Here is a 24,528-nt window from a genome sequence, read left to right as displayed (position 1 = left end):
AGTTATTATGTATGATCAAAGTGAGTAATTGGTCAAGGGAGGTCTTAGCAGGGAGACAGATCTCAAGTGATTTTAATAAACAGACATTCAGTTGCCAGACATCTTCCAAGATATCAGTGAAAAATCATTAGCACATAAGTTGACATGATTAATACAAATGCAAATTTTAGAATAATGTCGAAATTTTAGTTTGATACAGAAAGTAAATGGTAATGTGATGAGTGTGGCGGCCATGGAGTGTTCCCCTTGGCGTGAAGGGACCAACATCTTGGATATGCAAAGGATTAGAATACAAGCCACAATATACAAACCACAATATCACTAATAGAAATGAGATCTTAGCATATTCTTGAGGCAAATAAAGTGAAAGGGCAGTTGTTTCTATCCTTCAAAGATGTGATTGAAATAAAAAGAGACATCACTTTTGTGATGTTAGATTTGCATAAAATGATAGTAACACATGAGTTTTCCAGAACCCATTACCTGGTGATTGCAGTGTAATGAGTATAAAATCACCACCTGATCTAGATAATGTCAGTTCCCCATGCTAACAGAATACTAAGCAGAAGTCTTCATGAAGAGCTACAGTCAGACACGCTGATAAATGACACAGGCTTCAAAGGCACAAAGATGATGCTTAGCTTAGGAGAAAGAAAAAGCTCACATCACAATGAGTTTTTCTCCATCTTCATTCTGAACTGATAAAAAACCAATACCTCAATCTCTGTTTTTCTCTCCTCTCTCAAACATACTTCTTTTCATTAAAAAGCTAGAACACACACACACACACACATATGCCAGCAGATCAGAGCCCTTACATTGCAATCCTATTGATAGGAGTTCTATCCCAGATAACACAACAAACAACAAGTGTCTCACATGTGTAATCTCAACACCCCTAAATCCAGATTGGAGGCCGAGAGAGTAGAATAGCTCTGAAACCTACAATTCAGCCAGACTGGAACACACAGAGGCACAGAAACATTGCGAGACCCTGTCTCACCCAGCGAAAGCAGAGAGCCGCCTCCTGAAGGTTATCCTCTGCCCTTCACACACACACACACACACACACACACACATGTGTGCGCACACATGTATGCATGCACGTATACACACACGCACTAGCATAGCACAAACAGGCATATTAATTCAAGCACACAAGCAAACACACACTCCAATAGTAATTTTTAGGATGATACAATATTGATTATTCAGATAATAAATAGTGTCTATATATTGATTGGCACTCCTGTTGTGTAACTAACATATAAGGAAAATATTTTCAGGGTCTTCTCAGTCATCTTCAGTGTTTCTAATTTCCATGTGACATGTGTCCTGGAAAACTATACTTGTACCATGTGGCCCTTTCATTTCCTTTTTATAACTGGCTTAAGCATATTTAGTTAATGATGAAGCAATGAGTGAAACATATGGCGTGTGAAAATGTGTCTAAGGCTCACAAATCTTGAGCTTTGATGTGTTCACGCTCATCATTCTCAAGGAAACAAATGAACTGAACATTTTTACATGATGCCCTTGAGCAGTTCAGACACACATGTAGTATGTTACTTCCTCATATGTTTTCCTTTACAAACAATGCTTCTCAAGCTATTTTGTTTACCATCCCCACGTTACATTGTTTGATCATGTTGGGTAAGCTTTGGAACGTTTGAGTATTTCACATAAGTAGCACAAATCCTCCTCAAACCTGGTACAGAAAGGTAAACATAGACTGCTAAGTTAGGAGTCTCCCTGAGATGTCATGAATGATTAAGGCCTAGCATCATTAGTTGTATTTGGAATAAAAGTTGGGGAGGCTCCCCTTCTGACAAACAGCATCAAATGCATTTTCAAAACTGGCACTTCCTAAATATATTTATTTATTTATTAATTAATTAAAGATTTCTGCCTCCTCCCCACCACCGCCTCCCATTTCCCTCCGCCTCCCCCAGTCACGTCCCCCTCCCTCGCCCGTCCGAAGAGAATCAGGGTTCCCTGCCCTGTGGGAAGTCCAAGGACCACCCACCTTCATCCAGTTCTAGTAAGGCACATGGTTCCAATGGGATACATACAATTTCATCACCACCATGATTGAGGCCGGCAGGCATGGTGCTGTAGCAGCAGCTGAGAGTTACATTTAAATCTATACAAGGAACCAAGAGCTCACTAGAAATGGCACCAGTCTTCTGAAACCCAAGACCACACAACTCCTCCAACAAGGCCACACCACCTATCCTTCCCCCCAAATAGTTACACTACCTGGAAACCAACATTCAAATATATGAGCCCATGAGTCTGTTCTCATTCAAGCCACCACAGAGATGCTGGAACAGTCCATTACATTCATCAGCCATATATAAGAAGAGTCATAGCTAAGGAGTAACAGTTTGGATGGCATCTCCCAGAACCCTTCCTTCAGCCCCATAGTTTCCATCCACTGTGGGAAGTGGCACACTTTATTCATTCATTTCAAAAGTCACCCTCACTATTCTGTTATCCTGGGAACCTAATGGGCAATTGTGAAAGCCATGGGGAAAGCAGTAGTGTGGTGCAGAAGAGCGAGGTTCTTTTTGTTTCCAAAGCCCCCGATTGTCACATTCTCTTAATCTGGATGGAATGTAAAATCCTTGTCATAAAGACAGAAGAGGACACATTGTGTCTTTTTTTCCATCTTTCCATTATAGAGAGGTAGCAAAGAACAGAAGAAAAGAAGGCATAAAGCTGAATAGATCCCCTTTTAAGATTCTCAAACTCTGGGCCTTTGACTAAACCAATGGAAGCAAAAGTTTCAGGATATCAGCGGTTATAGTGATAAAATTAGCCCGAGAAAACAAACATTTGGGGACTCTAAATCAAGACCCTGACATTAACAGATAAGTTCTAAAATGAACAAAAATAAGTGAGATTTTCAATGAAATCTAACATCTCAAAATTTCCTTAAAGGTTGAAACAAAGAAGGGAGAAGATTTCCTTCCTCCATCCAATATGCATGACATCGTGCCCCAGCCTCCTGCCCATGCCAATGCCACATCAACTTCTCATGTTAGTGAAACAGGTGACAATCGTCAGTCTTCTGAGACTACTGTTAACACCAGCAGCGTTAGTGAAAGAGGTGACAATCGTCGGTCATCTGAAAAAACAACTGTTAACACCACCAGCGTTAGTGAAACAGGTGACAATCTTCAGTCATCGTCATCTAAGGAAACTACTGTTAACAACACCAGCGTGGATCGCACACCTTCTCTAGGTACTTATACTGGGCATGCAAGGGGGAGAACACATGCTGTCCCTGAGCTTGCTCCTGGTAGCCACACTGGTGATACCATGGACCCTGTGCAACATTCTGACCCTGTTCTTGATACCTGCTTAGAAGAGAACACAGTGTCTTAGCTTCACTACTGACCAGAAATCTGTTCTTGTTTGTATCCCAGGTGACGCGTTGGACCCTCAGAATGCTCATATGCGGGTTCTTGTTTCAAGTCCTGCTCATGGCACCAGCTATGCAGCGAAGACTCCTGTCATGGTTTTTCTACTTTGGGCAGCAACCACATCCTTGCTCCTCCTAACATCGTCAATGTGGTTGCTGCAGTTGGTGGCTTTGACGATGCCGTGGATATGGAACCTAATTTAGAAATCCTGCACAGTTAAAGTTAAAGGAGCTTAACAAGGTAAGGTAAACCACACCAATGTCTTAAAATAGATAAATATTTCTGTGCGGGAAATCCAATTCTCTTTGGCTCTAATATGCATGATGATAAATAAATTTCATACTTTGTATAGGACTCTTTAGATATTACCTATAACTAGAAAAAATGATTATCTTTTCTAGTCATATTGAAAATGCATCACATAAAATTACCAATTCAGTTTAGTCCAACCAAACTGATCAAGTAAAGTTGGTAAGCACACACTTGCCTCCCATGCTGGAATGAGGAAATGATTTTCACTCTTAATGTGAAACTTGTATTTTCTGAATGGCTAAGCAGGGAAATGTAACTGTTAGATATTAGTTGTTATTTTTTTGTGTCCATACACTGTGACTTATGTGGACAGCAGTGTTTTGGAAACAAACACCCCAAAAGAAACAACCTCTGAGAATAAAACCAATGAAACAAGACTCCACATTCTCACCGTTCTCAAATACAATGATACTCATTGTGACATGACACTACATAGGATTCTACGGGTGATGCCTCTGTTACTGCTTATCTTGACGGTGCCACCAATGATGTTCTTGATACTACTGATAATTCTTGCTTTTCTTTTTAGTTTCTGCTGAACAACCTAAGAGGAGCTCCTGTCAACAAATGACAAGCTGTTAGAAATATTTTTTAAGGTTTTCTTTCATTTTATTGTTTGAAGAATATTTTCAGTTTACTCTTTGACATTTTAATGTATGTAATTCAGATCATCCATGTTGCTCATATCTTCCCCATCCCTGTCCTCTGCCTCCATCCCATCCCATTTTTGTGTCATTTATCTTAAGGAGTAAGACTTCCAGTAGGATCCCCCACAGCCAAGTGCATGTGGACATTATCAGTTGGACCAAGTGAGTTATTAAAAAAGGGAGGGAGACATAACATCTATCTTGCACCACTTTTGCAGATAAATTACATATAGTGTTTTGTTCCTTGAATTACTGGCCAGGCATTAAAACATTAAATCTTATCTAATTCTATAGACCTTATTATGCTTTCAGTACATGTAAAGCTTGCTAAACTTTCATTCACCTATTTAAACATGTACTGTACATGCATCCCCAGAGAGAGGACACAACTCAAGGGGATACACAATTCAATAGGAATTTGACTTTATCTAGTGGAACATACTGATAAATTCTGAAAGATAAACAAAAACACTTTGCCACTTGGATTTTCTCTCTTAATCCTTGATCAGAAGCCTCCTAGTTGTGTGGAATTCTAAGGAGGTTAAGGATCTGTAATGGAGAGTTGAAAGGAGCAAAGGGTCAAAAGTATTTCCAAGAGGTCAATAAATTCATTATTCTGCCATCTGATAAAATATTGAAATCAATTTCTGCCTAGAATGAATTTCATGAGATTTTCAGAAAATGAGTAGAGTTGCTCATTTGTAACAAAAGATGACAAATATTAGATGCTGAGTTTGCCACATCTTTATGAATACAAATATAGATATGTATGGGTTCCTTAGCACCCTATTGTTCAACATTCAGGAATGAAAACTTCCACTGAGAATTGTTGAGGCTAAGAGGCCCAGCTAGGGTTAGAATATGAAAATCAACATGGCATATGTGGGGGGGGGTTATGTATGTATATATGTACAATTAAAATACCTGGTCCTTTAAATGAGCTCAATTGTAGTCAGAATGCATGATTTTAAAACTGTATTTTTAAGGAAGCATGTGGAATATACTGCAGGGAAGGAAAGAATACTATCAAAATATATCATAAAAATAAATTATAATGTATTTCTGGTAGCATATAGTAATCTAGTTCCTTCTTAGTTCACCTCCTTTTGTAGTATTCTAAAAAACCTATTAACCTGTTGTACATTATTTTGAAAAATTAAAGATATTAGACACCTTTAAAATGATGTTTTTATGATGTTATTACATTGGCTTTCAAGTGACAATCTGTCAGAAATATTTTATAAAATTTAGAAATTTTCCTCATTTAGACCTTGGGAGCTCAGTCCAGTGCTTCAATGTGGGTCTCTGTCTCCATCTCAATCCATCGCCAGATGAAGGTTCTATGGTGATATGCAAGATATTCATCAGTGTGGCTATAGGATAGGGCCAGTTCAGGCGCCCTCCCCTCAGCTGCTCAAGGAACAAGCTGGGGACATCTCCTTGGATACCTGGAAACTTCTCTAGAGTCCACTCTCTTGCGGCTCCCTTAATTAAGATATATACTTCCCTGCTCCCATATCCACTCTTCCTCCATCCTCAACCATCCCATGCCCCCAAGTTCTCCCCATCCTTCCCTTCTCACTTCTCTCTTCCCCTCTCCCCTTACTCCCACCTTACCCCTACCCGCAAGCTCTCAATTTTTGCCTGGCTATCTTGTCTACTTCCAATATCCGGGAGGATAACTACATGTGTTTCTTTAGGTTCACCTTCCTATTTTGCTTCTCTAGGATCATGATGTATAGGCTCAATGTCCTTTATTTATGGCTAGAATCCACTAATGAGTGAGTACATACCATATTCATCTTTTTGGGTCTGGGTTACCTCACTCAGGATAGTGTGTTCTATTTCCATCCATTTGGATGCAAAATTCAAGATGTCATTGTTTTTTTACCACTGAGGAGAAAGAACATGAGCAAGGAAGTCAGGACCACAAGGGGTGCGTCTACCCACTGTGACAGTGGGGCTGATCTAATGGGAGCTCACCAAGGCCAGCTGGACTGGGATTGATGGAGCATGTGATCAAACCGGACTCTCTAAACATGGCTGACAAGGAGGGCTGACTGAGAAGCCAAGGACAATGGCACTGGGTTTTGATTCTACTGCATGTACTGGCTTTGTGGGAGCCTAGTCTATTTGGATGCTCACCTTCCTAGACCTGGATGGAGGGGGAGGACCTTGGACTAACCACAGGGCAGGGAATCCTGACTGCTCTTTGGACTGGAGAGGGAGGGGAAGGGGGAAGGAGGGAAGGGAGAGGGAAATAGGAGGGGAGGAGGTGAAAAATTTTAATAGTAATAATAATAATTAATAAAATAAAATTCTTACTCTCAGAAAAAAAATTAGAAATTTTAATCTTAAATATTTCTCTGAAAATTGATACAGTATATATTGAATTTTGTATATAAGTTTTTAGTAGCTTTTCATTAAAATGTACTATGAAAATATTTTAAACTGTTTCCTTGTATTGTACAAGCTGATGGCATGACCTCTTGGTGACATGTTTAAGGAGAAAGCTTCTATTATAGCTATCAGAGATAGAACAGACAGCAGCATATCAAATCACCAAGAGCAGAAAGAGATGTTGGCTGAACATAGTCAGCTGCACCTGCCTATGATAGAAGCAGAAGCAGAGCAGAGAGGCAGATAGAGAGAGACAGAAGATGGGACACAGAGAGAGGGAGAGCAACATAGAGACAGGAGGAGACAGAGAGATAGGTTTAGAAAGAGAATGAGAAGCTGGGAGAGGGATGCTTCTGAACTAGAGGGAGTTTAGGGTAGGGAGCAGGGTGGAAGACCTAGAACACAAGCATGGACTCTGACATGTACAGTGGGTACTAGTTCTACTGAAGGAGCCTGGAGGCTAGTCTGTACCTTATTATAGTAATAGCCACCACAGATAGTCAACGTTTCCTACGGCCAGTGATAAGAGAAATGACCCCTTTGAAAAGAGGAAGTAGCTTCACAAGTTTTTAAGGAATGTTGGATTTATCTACCCCCCCAGAAATCCTCCAAAAGTCCAAATTGAGCCCATTTCTGGGTATCTGGGCCTGCAATTGCAGTTTTGGAAACTGGAGTTCAATGAATTTTAGTGGATTTTCCAAGGCACAAACCAGTCATGTTGAGGTTTCCATTCTCACACTGCTCTCACATGAGTAAAAACACCACCTGAACTACTCTATTGGCCTTAACATCCATAGATTTAAACTGCGGCTGCTTACCTGCATTCCCTCTTTACTTTTTATGACATTCCATCACCAAGCACATGTTAAGTGAGCAAAGTCCCTCACTGAGGGTGGGGCCTTATGAGCCCCTTCCTGTGTGTGATTATCATTGTGTCCTGGACACCATTTCACAGAAACAATCTTCAACCTCTGCCTCTCACTTCCAAAGTTGTCCCTGAGCCTTGCAGTGCGCTGTGGTTCAGGTGTCCTGCTGAGGTCTGAGAACTGCGCAGTTATGTATTCTCTAAACTTTGGCCAGGTGTGAGTCTGTGCATTCAGCAGAGCCCACTTCCTAAAGAAGCCTCTCTCATTAGGAATCACAGTTGCTCAAATGTATAGGTGTCAGGGAGAGTACGTAGAAGGCAGCTTGATGCCATGTACTTTTAACAAAACAACAACAGAGAGCCTATTGTGTGGATTCACCACATCAGTGATTAACTCAGAGTCACCACTACTGCATCAGCATGGCAGTAAGGAAATAAAAGCACTTCCACTGGGAGTCATTTCCAGGTTTGAATTTTCTCCATGTTCCCTGTCTTCCCTCCAAATCTGTGCCTTTCTGAAGAAGTCTGTCTGTCCCTTTGTCTGGTTGTGTGTGTGTGTGTGTGTGTGTGTGTGTGTGTGTGTGTGTGTGTGTATGTGTGTGTGTGTGTGAGTCTTTGTCTGTCCCTATGTCTGTCTGTTCCTACATGTGACCCTATGTGTGAATTTGTGTGTCTGCCCCTTTTTTTGCTCTCTCTTCTATTGAATTTCCCCATAAGAATCACCTGGGGAAGGAGTGGGGTACTTTACAGAAATCATTCATGGAGTCTTACAAGGGATTAAGGTAATGAGTGCAACTGAACCCAATTCACCCAAACAGGAAAAGAAATTACAAATACCATGATTGCCAAGTAATGCTGCTGTGCCCAACTGTTTTGGTGGATACTCATTTAGAAGTGTTTTTCAACCTCTGTTTGCTCTTTTATACAAATGATATACATGAATTATTCTGGATCAGAAGCACAGAAGAAGACATAATTTAACATTACAATTAAGTATTAGTTTAGTTTGTAAAAGGTGGCTATGTAGGAAGACCAAGGAAAGTAGTGGTAATTGTTACGTTTTTCTCTTAAAAGTTGGCTAAACAATCAATTTGAGTACACAGTAGGAGAGCAGCCTTATGTCTTAAGTGACCTCAAGGTATGTTATGAACTCTGGCTGTGATGTCAAGCAAAGGTTCCAGTCTCTAGAATAAGACATATTGCCATATTACATCACCATAGCCTCAGTCATTGGGCTCTTAACCAAGTTTACAGAACCAGCCAAGAGTTCCCCACTATGTGGTAGACCTAAAAGCAAAGCACAAATTTCATTGTTCCTATAAGAGTCAACACACAGAGAATATCTTGCCAGGCAAGTTGTCACATGCAGGGTCTACAGATGGGTAGAATCATTGGCAACTTCCCTCATCCAGTAGCTTGCATAGAAGTTCTAGTATTGTGAAAGCTAGCCAGCATGGATACAACATGACTTCTAAATGTCCTATATCCAAGGGTGTAGTGTGTTCAGAAGAGTCCTACAATCTAATTCTCATGTGTAAATGAGGACATTGGCAAGAGCTTGTAATGTTTGACAGGAGCCCCCCTTACTTCACAGCTCAGAGGGAACTATCCCATAGTATTGGGATCTTTGTTTAGTCAACTTAATCTTCTGGGAGGAACGTTATCCATGCATGCAGGGCTCCTTCATTCAGTTGTTTTATTAGGCTTCCAAGGATGCAGCTTCATTTATTAGGCTTGGTGGCAAACCATGGTCCATGTGTGGAGGTCAGAGGATCTTTTTCTGGGTCATTTTCTTACCTTATACTATGTAACTTCCCAACATCAAACTTAACATTATATGGTTGGCATCAAGAACCTTAACATGCTAAACTTAAACAACTTAAAATGTAATATTTGTCCAAAAGGATTTTTTCCTCCATGCATACTTTTGGTTAACCCTTTCCCCAACACCACCCTTCTTCCATCCCTGGTTAAACCTTTCCACTTGCAAGATTCCCTCACCCCGTCCACAGTGCATTTCCTCTGCCATCCCACTCCCTCCAGGCCTGTTCTCCTCTAAGGGTCCATTTCATGCTTTCTGGCTTTAACAGGTATTCTAAATTAAAACCATTAATCTGAGAATTCAAAGCTTGGAACCACATGTAAAACAGAAGGGACACAGAACATTCAGTCCATACAAAGATCCAGGGACATCATTGGCAGTGTGGCAGCTCCCTAACTACCAAGGCATCTGGGGAAAGCTTAAATTCAAGGGCATTCGAGCCACACCCTCATCTCATTTGACCAAGGACAATCCTAACCACAAAGGGTCCAGGACCACAGCATGGCATGAAGCAAGACAAGGACCCATTTTAATGACCAAGCAACATGGCCATGCCTTAATACAAAGAATGTGTAGGGTGCTCCAGTCCTTATCCTGAAATCAGATGATTTTTTTTTGCCAAATCAGATGCTATATTGCTTGAAAAATTTTGGGGTATCTAAGCTGTGAAGAACAAAGAAACTTTGGGGCATCAGAGGAAAACCATGAGAGAAGGAATTAAAATGGGCTAGAAGAATAATAACATCACGCATGAGAGAATCAGTAGCGAAACATCAAGAGTAAAGATAGAGTTAGAATGAGAGATGGAGAAAGTAGGGAGGGTAACAAAGGGGCATCATGAAAGCACCATGAGAGAATAAAGATGGAATCCATCAGAATAGGTCTGAGTGTACATTCCCTAAGCCCTCAGATAAAGAAGTTTCAGTTTGTGCTACACTGTGGACTTTCCCTTCAGTGCTGTCAGCAGCCTGGAAGCTGGTTCTTTCAGACTGTTGCAGGCATCTTGCAGTGCACGCGCCATGCTTGCTGGTACAAGTGTCAGTCTCACACAGGATATGCACCGTGAGTGCTGCTGCAGTTGTGTCAGCCTCCTGCAGTGCATGCAAGGGAAGTGCTGGGCTACTGGTTTGCATTTGGGGCAGTGCATTCACAGTGAGTGGTGGGATATAAACATGAACTTCTGACAGTACCTGCCCCATGAGTGATAGGTTAGCTATGTGAGTCTCCAGCCACACATAAACCATTAGTTCTTCAGTCTCGCTCAGTACATTCACATTATTGTTGGAGTTTAGGCATGATCCTCCCCCAGCACATGCACCATGAGTACTGTGAGACTCATCTAAGTCTCCCACAGTACATTCACATTCAGTGCTGGTTTCTACCCATAAGCCCACAATAATTCATGAACAATGAATTCTTAATTTTAAGTAAGAGTTTCCAGCAGAACATGAACCATGAGTGCTAGATACAACCATGATCCCAGCACATTAAAGGGAAACTCATGCTTAAAATCCAGCACTCATTGTAAATGTTATGTGTGAGACTCAAACCAGTAACTGAGCACAAGTCATGTGTATACAGCAAGAGCCTCGTGCCTATATCCAAGCCTTCATGGTACAAGCACTATCGTGGGCTCGTGGTTGTATCCCAACACTCAATGTGCATGTACTGTGGAGGGCTGATATGTTTCCAACCACACATGGTGGTGTACTGTGACAGGGTCATACATATATCCCAGCATGTACTGGAGTGCTCTTATGGCTAACACTCAGCATTAATTGTGCATTAACAATGGGAACTGGACAGCTGTATTGCAGCACTCGTGATCTACTGTATGAGGCTCAAACCATCAGTCCAGCATTCTTATGGAACATAGTGTAGTGGACTTGTGTCCTCAACCATGTTCTCATTGTGAATGTACTGTCCCATAATGAACTCCAAAATCAAGCTGCATGCACTGTGGGTGGATCATGCCAATAACCTGGCATCCATTGTGCATATACAATGGTAGGCTTATAGCTATAACCCAGAACTGATAGTGTATGTACTTTTGGATGGGATTCTCTATTACCCAACATTCATGGTATATGTACTGCTGTGGGCACATGGCTGTAACCCAGCTCTCATGGTACATACTGTGGGAGATATGTATCTCCCCTCTCATGGTGCATATACTGTGGTGGGCTCATGGCTGTCACACATATTTGATTGTGCATATAATGTGGAAGGCTGATGACTGTATCTCAGAAACACTTGTGTGGGAAGGACATGCTGATGTAACCCAGGACTCATTGTTAATGTACTATGGATGCTGACACCTATATCCCAGACCTCTTTGGAGGGTTCTGGGTGACCACCAACAAGTAACCCAGCACTCAGAGTGCATACACTGTGAGAAGCTGATGAGTGTTTTCCAGCACTCATTGTAGATACTCTGGGAGGCTGAAACATGTATCCCACCTCTCATGGTGCATGTACTGCAATGGGCTCATGCCTATAGCACTAATGGTGCAGGAACACTAGACAAATTTCCAAACTACATATGTATATGACTCCATTAGATACAAAAATATATCAATATCAAATCAAGTGATTCAGAATTTGACATCCTAGCTATCTGTTTTGTCACTATGAATGCATTAACTTTGCTCAAGCTTATTAGAACTGTTGAACAATCTCTCTTCCAGAAAATGCCTAATAGGTTCCCAATGTCATTAATACAAAAGCAGAATCCACTGGAAAATTAGAAGCATACAAATTACAATGGGAGATTGATACTATTATTTTTTATTTATTTATTAAAGATTTCTGCCTCCTCCCCGCCACCGCCTCCCATTTCCCTCCCCCTCCCCCAATCAATTCTCCCTCCCTCGTCAACCCAAAGAGCAATCAAAGTTCCCTGCCCTGTAGGATTGATACTATTATAATCAAAAAAGGTATTACATTATGCAAAATGGAAGAATAGAGAGTGAATAGTAATACATGCGTAGAGAGACACAAAAGAAAGGGTGACAGAACAACCACACTGTATAAAGCATTTATATTTCTGTAAAGAAACCTAAAAGAATAAACTGTACTGCATGATCACTTCATAGAAGAGAGGAATGTCTGTTTATTTAAGAAAATTGTTTCATTAAAATACAGTAAAAGGACTCCCATCTGCTCTGACACCATCTCCACAGAGCTGTTCTGACTCCAGAAATGTGGCTCAAGCATTGTCTCTGCGTGCAAAGTTCCTCTGACCCCTCACTCACCCCTGCACATTTTCCACACCCACAGACCTATCCCCATCAGGCAAGAAGCTCATGGAACAGCTGTCCATGGCGTTCTCTGACTACATAGCTTCTGCAGTGGAGCAGCTAAAGCCTCACCTCAGACCAACAGCAGGAGAAAGAAGTTCTTTGAAGACCACGTCACTTGTCATGGAGGAAGAACCATTAATTAATCAGGGATTTTGTAGATCTGAGCAGGAAAGGGGTTTGCAAGAGCCTTTAGCAATTTAGAGCTCTTCCTTAGTTCCACATCTAGTGGGGAGACCACTATGGCTACAAGTTCTTCAGTCAAGTGGAATATTTTACCACCCTGTCTCAGTTTCCTTTAGTGGGGAGACCACTATGGGTACAAGTTCTTCAGTCAAGTGGAATATTTTACAACCCTGTCTCGGTTTCCTTCCATGAATGAACCATTTCCAGGTTAAAAGCTTTAGTCCTAGCTTTTCCAGTTATTCTGACCCGAGGTAACAGTGGTGTGTAACACTATATACTTCTTGTTTTGTCTTGTTGCAGCAGGTTGAGATTACACACACACATGCTCACACACACACGATCAGAAAGGCACAAACTGATTTTCTTTTTATATTTTGTATTAATTTAAATTTCTAATTTCAAGGTATTTTGATCATATTTTCCCTCCCTAACCTAATAGCCCAAGGACCTATTGAAAAATGAAATAATGATGGTATGAAAAATGCATTAATAAAATGTGTAAACAATACATTTTCATATTTCAGTTTATAATAAATTTATGATACTGCATGTTTAACAAAAATACATTAATAAAATTATTCCTAATATTTTGACAAACTCATAGATCAGTGTCTTGTTCTGATATTATCTGTGAAGCTTCCTTATGCAGCACATAAGAGCAAGTACACGGACCCACAGCCAGACATTGTACAGAGAGTGAGAGACTTTGAACCACTTTTCCATAAGGGGGGTGTACCCATGAAATTCATGTCCTTGGGGGGTCAGGGAACTCCATAAAAAGAAGGTGGATGGAGGACACCAAGAGAAGAAGGCCCTCAGAGTCAACAGGAGCAAAGCTCTTATGGACTCACAGAGACTAAAGCAGCACGGACATGGTCTGCAGGGTCTGCCTGCACCAGGTCTGCAGAGTTTACCTCATGGCTCCAGTTTAATGATTTTATGGGATTTCTAAGTGTGTAACTGAGTGGATCTCTGATTCCTATGCCCTCTCTTGGACTCTTTTCCTACTATTGGTTTGTCCTGCCCAACTCTGATGCAATAGTTTTTTATTTATTTTACATATTATTTTGTTATATTTTTTAGAAAAATGAATGAATTATTCAATGAATGAACACTTCAGACACTATGATAAAAGTTAACAAAAGAATTGTCAGTTATGCTAGCTCAGACAAGGATAATCACTTTTCTTTTATAGCGTGACACTGGATACCCATCCAGGACAGGCCTCACTTTCCAGAATAACTGACCAACATATAATGGACTCCACATTTTGTGTGTTTTTGCTTTAATTTGGTTACAGTTTGGTGGAGTTTTTGTTTGCTTATTTTCTTTTTCTTTTTGGGTCTGATTTTATTTTATAGTATTGGTTTTGGAGGGTTTTGTTGTTTTAATGTTTGTTTTTTGAAACTTTATAACCTATTTGGAAAGCAGCATGAACAAGGTTATTTTGTAAGCTGGCAAGGCAAAACACTTGACACATGAAGAGAGAAATGTAGTACAGCCCCTCACTCTTGAAAGGTTAGTTTTCTGCTAATATGATTGTTATTATTTACTGCAATTCTATCAGATCAATAGATTAAAATTGAAAAATAAAGAATATTTCCTTAATTTTTCAAGCAAAAAAATGATATCTTTACTCCACTTACCTAAATCTTTTGTTTTAAAATGTACTCAGTCATAAGGGGCTTTTAAACATGAAGCAAAGAAAAACCAGCCTACAATCCACAATCCCAAAGAATCTAAACAACAAAGATGTCCCTAAGACAAACAAACATGGATCTAAATGGGAAGGAGAAAAAGACAAGATCCCCTAGTAAATTGGGAGCATGGGGGATCACAGGAAAGTGTAGCAAAGTAGAGGAGAATATGAGAGGGAAGAAGAGCAAAATGTATAGTGCAATAAAAGAGAAAAATAATAACAAAAAATATAGCAACACACTATGTTGACTTCCCATGGGAAGTCTTATACACTCTGAGGAGCCAATGGGTGTGAAGGAGGGAAGATAGGGAAGTAGGAGGGAAGGGAGTGGGAACTGGGTTTGGTATGCTAAATCAGAAAAGATTGTTCTAAAAAACAAAATGAAGAATTTTGAAAAAAATAAGAAAATAAAAATACCACATGCCAGACAATAGTGGAGAACACATTTAATCCCAGCACTTGGGGCACAGAGGCAGACAGATCTCTCTAGTTTGAGATCAGGCTAGTCTAAACATCAAGTTCCAGCATAGCCACACCTGTTATATAGAGATATTCTGTCTCAACACCCTATTCACCTCACCCCCTGCTGCAAAAGCAACCCAAAGCTGAAAAATAGACACACATAAAAAATGCAACATTTTCTTTCATTCTGACTAGGTATATAGTTTATGTCTTGATTTATCAAATCCCTTTTACATATAACAAGATCAACAAGGAGCAATTCAAAACATTAATTTTGTTGGTTTTCATTCTCACTAGTGAAGAGTTGATGTGGGAGTGATTTCTTATTAATAAAGAAACTGCCTAGACCCATTTGATAGGCCAACCCCAAGGTAGGCGGAGAAAACAGAACAGAATGCTGGGAGAAAGAAGCTGAATCAGAGAGTCGCCATGATTCTCCCACTCCAGGCAGACACGGGTTAAGATCTTTCCTGATAAACCAGCTCGTGTGCTACACAGATTAATAGAAATGGGTTAGGTCAATATGTAAGAGCTAGCCAACAAGAGGCTGGAACTAATGGGGCCAGGCAATGTTTAAAAGAATACCGTTTCCATGTAATTATTTCCGGGCATAAGCTAGCCATGTGGGCGGCCAGGAGCCGGGGACGCAGCCCGCCGCCTAATTCAACAGAGTGGTGCCCAACGTGGGGCTAAACCCACTTAAAAAACCTGAGAAGGCTTAAAAATAAGGAAGAGAGAGTTTAACACAGATTTTTGCTGTTTGTTGGTGGCGTGCTGTAGAGAGATTTCCTGATTCGGCAACAGCAGCAGAAAAAAAACGCTGTCATTTTAAAGTGCAGCTTCTTGGGGCTGTGCTGCCAGCATGAACTCTGGCTTTAAAGCATTTCAATGGCTTTTATGGGACTGGATGTTTGTGTTCCTGCTTGGGATCGAAAGGAGAGTGCTCTGAGACCCTGCCAATGGCTTAGCGCTCCCCGCCTGCACCTGGGCAGACTGCAGAATCAGGCTTAGGCAGGCAGAAGAGCATGGCGGATTCCTGCCGCCATATAGAGATGTGTTTTTAGACTGCGCAGTGCTCTGCCTGTCAGATTTGGCTGTAACTTGGATGAAAAGAATTTCTGTGCTGCACGCTCAGTCTCAGAATTAAAGTGCTGAGTGCCGCTCCTACCTGGCGGCCACAGAGCAAGCACAAAATGGTACATCCTCCATTTTGAAATTTTCCTGACTCAGCAACAGGAAAAAACTGGCTGTTTTAAAATGCCAGCTTTCTGGGCTGTGCCGCCATTGCCATCTCTGTCTGGCTCCTGCGGGAGTCAGAGCTATTGAATGGAGCATTTGGAGTAAAGTGCTGTGATTTGTTTGATGGCAACTAGACTCGCTGTGTGCCTTAAAGGAAGTCATTGCCTGTATCTTTGTACAGGATCTTACTACAAAAGCCTGTATAACACAAAATTGGAAAATATAAAAGAAATGGACACTTTTTTAGATAAATACCATATACTAAAGTTAAACCAGGACCAGGTGAACAATCTAAACAGACCTGTTAGTCACGAAGAATTAGAAGAGGTTATCAAAAACCTCCTTGCCAAAAAAAGCCCAGGACCAGATGGTTTCAATGCGGAATTCTACCAGAACTTCCAAGAAGAGCTAATTCCTATACTCCTTAATGTATTCCACAATATAGAAACAGAAGGGTCATTACCAAACTCCTTCTATGAAGCTACAGTTACTTTGATACCAAAACCACACAAAGACTCAACCAGGAAAGAGAATTACAGGCCAATCTCACTCATGAACATCGACGCAAAAATCCTCAACAAAATACTGGCAAACCGACTCCAAGAACACATCTGAAAAATTATCCATTATGATCAAGTAGGCTTCATCCCAGAGATGAAGGGCTGGTTCAACATACGAAAATCTATCAATGTAATCCACCATATAAATAAACTGAAAGAAAAAAATCATATGATCATTTCATTAGATGCTGAAAAAGCATTCAACAAAATTCAACAGCCCTTTATGATAAAGGTCTTGGAGAGAATAGGGATACAAGGATCCTACCTAAATATAATAAAAGCTATTTACAGCAAGCCAACAGCTAACATTAAATTGAACGGAGAAAAACTCAAAGCCATCCCACTAAAATCAGGAACACGACAAGGATGTCCACTCTCTCCATACCTCTTCAATACAGTGCTTGAAGTTCTAGCAATAGCAATAAGACCACATAAGGAGATCAAGGGGATTTGTATTGGAAAGGAAGAAGTTAAGCTTTCGTTATTTGCAGATGATATGATAGTTTACATAAGTGACCCCAAAAATTCTACCAAAGAACTCCTACAGCTGATAAACACCTTTAGTAATGTGGCAGGATACAAGATCAACTCCAAAAAATCAGTTGCCTTCCTTTACACTAAGGATAAGGAAGCAGAGAGGGAAATCAGAGAAGCATCACCTTTCACGATAGCCACAAATAGCATAAAATATCTAGGGGTAACCCTGACCAAGGAAGTGAAAGTCCTATTCGACAAGAACTATAAGTCTTTGAAGAAAGAAATTAAAGAAGACACCAGAAAATGGAAGGACCTCCCTTGCTCTTGGATTGGGAGGATCAACATAGTAAAAATGGCAATTCTACCAAAAGCAATCTATAGATTCAATGCAATCCCCATCAAAATCCCATCAAAATTCTTCACAGATCTGGAGAAGACAATATTCAACTTTATATGGAGGAACAAAAAACCCAGGATAGCCAGAACAATCTTATACAATAAAGGATTGTCTGGAGGCATTACCATCCCTGACTTCAAACTCTATTATAGAGCTACAGTATTGAAAACAGCCTGGTATTGGCATAAAAACAGAGAAGTCGACCAATGGAATCGAATAGAAGACCCTGACTTTAACCCACAAACCTTTGAGCACCTGATTTTCAATAAAGGAGCTAAAAGTATACAATGGAAAAAAGACAGCATTTTCAACAAATTGTGCTGGCAAAACTGGATGTCAATCTGTAAAAGAATGAAAATAGATCCATATCTATCACCATGCACAAAACTCAAGTCCAAATGGATTAAAGACCTCAATATCAGTCCGAACACACTGAACCTGATAGAAGAGGAAGTGGGAAGTACTCTACAGCACATGGGCACAGGAGACCACTTCCTACGTATAACCCCAGCAGCACAGACACTAAGGGCAACATTGAATAAATGGGACCTCCTGAGGCTGAGAAGCAAAGGACACTGTCACTAAGACAAAAAGGCAACCCACTTACTGGGAGAAGATTTTCACCAACCCCGCAACTGACAAAGGTCTGATCTCCATAATATATAAAGAAATCAAAAAACTAGACCGTAAAAGTCTAATCAACCCAATTATAAAATGGGGCACTGAGCTGAACAGAGAATTCTCAACAGAAGAACTTCAAATGGCCAAAAGACACTTAAGGTCATGCTCAACTTCCTTAGCTATCAGGGAAATGCAAATCAAGACAACTTTAAGATACCATCTTACACCTGTCAGAATGGCTAAAATAAAAAACACCAATGATAGCCTTTGCTGGAGAGGTTGTGGAGAAAGGGGTACACTCACCCATTGCTGGTGGGAATGCAAACTTGTGCAACCACTCTGGAAAGCAGTGTTTCGGTTTCTCAGGAAATTTGGGATCAACCTACCCCTGGATCCAGCAATACCACTCTTGGGAATATACCTAAGAGAGGCCCTATCATACAACAAAAGTATATGCTTAACTATGTTCATAGCAGCATTGTTTGTAATAGCTAGAACCTGGAAACAACCTAGATGCCCTTCAACGGAAGAATGGATGAAGAAAGTATGGAATATATACATATTAGAGTATTACTCAGCAGTAAAAAACAAGGACTTCTTGAATTTTGCATTCGAATGGATGGAAATAGAAAACACTATCCTGAGTGAGGTAAGCCAGACCCAAAAAGAGGAACATAGGATGTACTCACTCATATTTGATTTCTAGCCATAAATAAAGGATATTGAGCTTATAATTCATGTTCCCAGAGAAGCTAAATAAGAAGGTGAATCCAAAGACAAACACATAGACATCCTCCTGAATATTAACCTTCATCAGGCGATGAAAGGAGACAGAGACACAGACCCACATTGGAGCACCGGACAGAAATCTCAAGGTCCAAATCAGGAGCAGAAGGAGACAAAGCACGAGCAAGGAACTCAGGACCACGAGCGGTGCACCCACACACTGAGACAATGGGGATGTTCTATCGGGAACTCACCAAGGCCAGGTGGCCTTGGTCTGAAAAAGCATGGGATAAATTTGGACTAGCTGAACATAGTGGACAATGAGGAAGAATGGGAACTCAAGAACAATCGCAGTGGGTTTTTGATCCTACTGCACGTACTGGCTTTGGGGGAGCCTAGGCAGTTTGGATGCTCACCTTAGGAGACCTGGATAGAGGTGGGCAGTCCTTGGGCTTCCCACAGGTCAGGGAACCCTGATTGCTCTTCGAGCAGATGAGGGAGGGTGACTTGATCGGGGGAGGGGGAGGGAAATGGGAGGCGGTGGCGGGGAGGAGGCAGAAATCCTTAATAAATAAATAAATTTAAAAAATGTTTTGATGGAGGTATGCTAGTATGTTCATGCATTCTTATGTAATTTTGTCTTTTGCCTCTCTCGTCTTCAGTGTGGTTTTAACACTCACCTAGACTTCTATAAGGTAATGGAGGGATGGTGGCCTTTTACCATTTTGAAATTCAGGTCCCGAAAGGATAGGAAGGAGGAATTTTACTTTATAAACTTATTCCTATTTTCAGTTTCTTTCTTTGTAAATCTTCTGTCTGTCTACCCATTCATCCACCCATCCACCCACTCATCCATTCATCCATCTGTCCATCTGTCATATCTATCTCTGTGTTTGTTTATCTGTGGGGTATGTTGTATGTTCTGGAGCTTTGTGGACTCTAAAGGATACCTGCAAGAACCGGTCATCTCTTTCCACCATGTGGGGCCTGATTGAACTCAAGTGGTAGGCTTGGTGGAAAGAACCCAAAAAATTCTCTGAGTAAAAATTTGTCTTCCAGTTTTTATGTGTTGCTAAACATTTGGCATAGCAATGTCACCTTCCCTGTGTTCCATGAGGGAGCTCTCTGCCTACCTCCCATATTTCCAAGTTCTGAAAGAACTGAACTAATAGGTCCTCTACTACAGGTCTTTTTAACCTTTTCCCACTTGTAACTCATATTTACCTGAGAAGTTTTATATTATACTGAGTATATAGATATGTGAAATAGGTATACAAATTAAATATTTAATGGTAAAAAATACTAAAGAAATTTATCTTAAAAACAAAAGCATTTATTTTTATCATCTTTTAAAGATGGAAGCATGTTTGCATACTAATGAGATGGATGGAGAATTTATCTGATAATGCACAACTTAGAATCTTGAGTACTTTTTAAAGTTGGTCATTAACTTGATTTTATAATCAGTGCTGAGAATACTAGCATAAATATGTAATGCAGAAATATCAGAGGTAGGCCGCGCGCGAGCGACCACGACCCCGGCCCCGCCCCGCCCCGTGCCCAGGGGTCCCAGGGCGGGCTGCGGGCTGCGGGCTGCGGAGCGGTGGACGATGCAGAGGCGTTGTCGGAGGGGCAGCGGCAGGCGGCGGAGGCGGAGGTGACGCGCCGCGGCGGTGGCGGCGGGCCGACGGCCATGCATCGCTCGCGGACGGCCGCGGACGACGCGGCTCTGCTCCTGGCCGGGCTGGGCCTGCGCGAGCCGAAGCCGACCGCCGACTCCCCGGGGCGCGTGCGGCGCGGGCCTCGGGCCGCCGACGAGGCGGCGCCCGCGGCGGGCCGCAGAGGCAAGGGCGGCGGCGGAGTCGGTGGCCTCGAGGCCGCGCCCGACGTCCCCAGCCGCCCCGAGCGAGGCCTGACCGGCTCGGACGGCGGCAGCGCGCGCTCCAGCGCCATCAGCCTGGGCTAGGACCAGCGCCACGGCCCCGGTCCCGGGCCGCCGTCGGGACGCAGTCCAGCCTGGGCTCCCGCGGCTCAGCGGGCGCCTATGCCTACCTTCTGCCGCCCGGCGTCGGCCCCGCGCCTGCCCGCTCTCCGGAGCCCGCCCGGTTCCCGTTCCCGTTGTCGTCGCTGCCGCTACCCCCGGGCCGGGACAGTGGCCTGAGCGAGGCCAAGCGGCGGCTGGAAGCACTCACGCGGGAGCTGGAGCGCGCGCTTGAGGCGCGCACGGCGCGAGACTACTTCGGCGTCTGTATCAAGTGTGGGCTTGGCATCTACGGAGCAAGGCAGGCGTGCCAGGCAGTGGGGAGTCTGTATCACACCGACTGCTTCATCTCTGGCTCCCGTGGGAGACGACTCCGTGGGAAGGCCTTCTATAACGTGGGTGAGAAAGTGTACTGCCAGGAGGACTTCCAGATCCCACAGGCCCTTGGCAAGTCCTACCACCCAGGTTGCTTCCGCTGCTCAGTGTGTAACGAGTGTCTGGATGGCGTTCCCTTCACCGTGGACGTGGAGAACAACATCTACTGCGTTAGAGACTACCACACGGTGTTTGCTCCAAAATGTGCTTCGTGTGCCCGCCCTATCCTCCCTGCCCGGGGCTGTGAGACAACCATTCGTGTGGTGTCCATGGACAGAGACTACCACGTGGAGTGTTACCACTGTGAGGATTGCGGGCTCCAGCTGAGCGGGGAGGAAGGACGCCGCCGTTACCCCCTGGAGGGGCATCTGTTCTGCCGCCGGTGCCACCTGAGGTGCCTCGGACCGGGCCCACTCCCCTCGCCCGCTGTGCATGTGACTGAGCTCTGAAAAGCAGCCATCCGGAGAGAAGGGTGACCCACGCTCCTGTCTTCTCCCCTCCACCGAGCTGCTGTCTCTTCCGCAGGGGCCAGACCCCCGCGTCAAATAAGCGACTTCTATTTATTCACCTTCCTTGCCTCAAGCCACTTCCCCTGCTGGGTTCCAGGACACCCGCACCCTGCAGCCTTGGGATAGGCCACCTTCTTCCGCTTGGCCTCAGCTCCCAGAGGCAAGGCTTGGAGGGCTTGGTGCCATGGGGGAAGGGTGCCTTATTTGTGTGCGATCACAGCCAGGGCAGTGACACCTGGGAAACACCGGGTTTGGCCTTGATGGGTGTTTCAGCCACAGGTCTCTCCCTCTCTGGATCCTGGCAGGGGTGGTGCCTTTCTAGCATCCTCAGCCTCAGAAGACCCTGAGAGAATCCCAGGCACAGAGAGCGAACCCACCAGGGCTCCCTGCGACCCCGGGGAGCATCTGTGCACACTGTATCCAGCTCTACCACAAAACCATGTGATTTGACTTAAAGTAAGTTCCCCCCACCCCCGAGGATGTTTGCGTTTTCTTTAAAAGAATATAGTTTTCTTCTAAAAACTTGGGGGAAAAAAGGAAATATCAGAGGTATATGTAAATTGATAAGAAAATATTTAAAGTTTTGGTTCTTCATTATTAAGCAGTTATGTCTTTTAAAATTTGTTATTGTGTCTACATGGTGTGTGTGTGTGCGCATGTGTGTTGTGCATTGTGCACGTGATGGAGTGCATGTGGAGGTCAGAGTAAAATTTCTTGTAGTCTTTTCTGTCCTTCCATCTTGATGTGTAGTTCAGTCACTGAACTTAAATCACTGTGCTTTTCTGACTGTAAGCGGAGACTGTTTCACAGCCACTCAGAACCAAATAGTCACACAGAACCTATATTAATTATAAAACTGTTCAGCCAATGACTCAGACATATTTCTAGATAGCTCTTACATTTTGATATAACCAATTTCTATTAATATGTAAATTACTACAAGGCTGTGGTTTACTGGAAAGATTCCTGGTCCTTCTCCTTTGGCAGCTATATGGTATCTCTCTGACTCTGCCTTCTCTATCTCTATTCTGATTTCCTGCCTGGCTTTACTCTGCTAAGACATTGGCCCAAACAGCTTTATTAATCAACCAATAAAAACCACAAATGTACAGAATAACATCCCACAGCATCTCCCTTTTTCTGTCTAAATAAAAAAGAAAGTTTTAATTTAACGTTGTAAAACTGCATATACAAAACAGTTATCAAGCAAGAATTATAGTTATAATATTTAGTCCTTTTACATTTGTCAAATTAGGTGAAATCCTCTATCATCTATCCTATCCTTGTGAATCTGAAGTTTTATATCTAATTTATCTTTTATGATAACTAAGGAAAACTATTACTATATATCTTCAGCTCTTTATAAACTTCAGAGGGATATAATATTTACCTAAGTAAACAGGAAGTGCATTATAAACAACTGCCAAAGTTCTAGATTTGACAGAGAAATCTTGCTGCCTGGACAGTCACCCAAAGTTCTTCTGTACTATTGGGATATCCGTCTTCAGCTTACAGACCCATAGTATCTTTGTTGTCCTACAAAATGTCTGGCAGACTCTTTCATGAAGGAGGAGCCCTGAAGGACTGTCTCACCTTCTTTAGGTAAGTTCACCAGTTATTTTTTGTGTGCCCTGCAAGTCTAATTCATACAGCATACTATCAAGTAGTCCAGGCAAGAGCAGTTTCTTGCCCAAATGGCTAGCCTTGCCACATTGAAGGCAAATTCCATAATGAGTTTCTTCAATACCCCTCAATCTCTGTGAAGTAGATCGGTGCTGCCAGAAGCAGACCTGTCTTGCTGTCGAGAAAATTCTAAGTTCTTAAAACCCTTAAAATGCCATACTCTGCAGGTCTTTGAAAGGGTTGAAGAATACATATCCATTTGAAATAATATCTCTCTGTACATGTAGAAAACCTAACTAACATGACAACAAATTTGACTGTTATAAATATCTATTAATCTGTAATTTTTAATTATAAATGAGCTGTATAAATATAATACCTTAAGCAAGAATAGATAATATACATACAGTAAAATTAATCTTAAATTTGTATCAATAAACCAAGTTTATACCAATGTAAAGTATTATATCTATATCATATCCCCTTATTTTTCTTATTAGAAGTTGACTATGACCATTAAACACTTATAATCATCTCCCCTTAAATGAAAACAAACATAACCAATCATTTTGGGAATTTGGGAATAGTTCTAGAGACTACTTCCTGCTGATTATTGGGTGAAGTATTCTTAGGATTCCTATAGAACTTTTGGGCATACTTCCTGCTGATTGTTGAATGATGTATTCTTAGGGTTCATGGAGATCTTTCAGGATGCTCTGTTCCATCAAACCACATTAGCCTGGAAGGAATCCATAGGTTTTCATCTTCTGTGGAAACAAAGTCAGAAACTTTTACAAAGTAACATATCCCTAGTGATGTGGGAATGTCATATATCAATCTGTTGATTTCATTGGTTAAGCAATAAAGAATCTGCTTGGCCCTCATAGGCTAAAACATAGG

The 24,528-nt window shown here is 42.1% G+C and overlaps 1 protein-coding gene and 1 pseudogene across 1 annotated transcript in view; both read left to right on the top strand.

Annotated features, from left to right (window-relative positions):
- The window catches only part of LOC142836073 (uncharacterized), a 78,300-nt gene extending 77,269 nt beyond the window's left edge, over positions 1–1,031 (top strand). The window contains exon 16 of the mRNA XM_075950093.1: positions 909–1,031. Coding sequence (XP_075806208.1) covers positions 909–1,031 — 123 coding nt within the window. The remainder of the gene's footprint in view (positions 1–908) is intronic.
- A 19,689-nt stretch (positions 1,032–20,720) lies between these two features.
- On the top strand, positions 20,721–22,532 carry LOC142835644 (Wilms tumor protein 1-interacting protein pseudogene; annotated as a pseudogene).
- The last annotated feature ends 1,996 nt before the right edge of the window (positions 22,533–24,528 follow it).

The sequence above is a fragment of the Microtus pennsylvanicus genome, chromosome 15, assembly GCF_037038515.1.
Source record: "Microtus pennsylvanicus isolate mMicPen1 chromosome 15, mMicPen1.hap1, whole genome shotgun sequence".
In the NCBI taxonomy this organism is placed as follows: domain Eukaryota; kingdom Metazoa; phylum Chordata; class Mammalia; order Rodentia; family Cricetidae; genus Microtus; species Microtus pennsylvanicus.
Note: the sequence above shows the minus strand (reverse complement) of the source record. Positions and strands in the feature narration are given on the sequence as shown.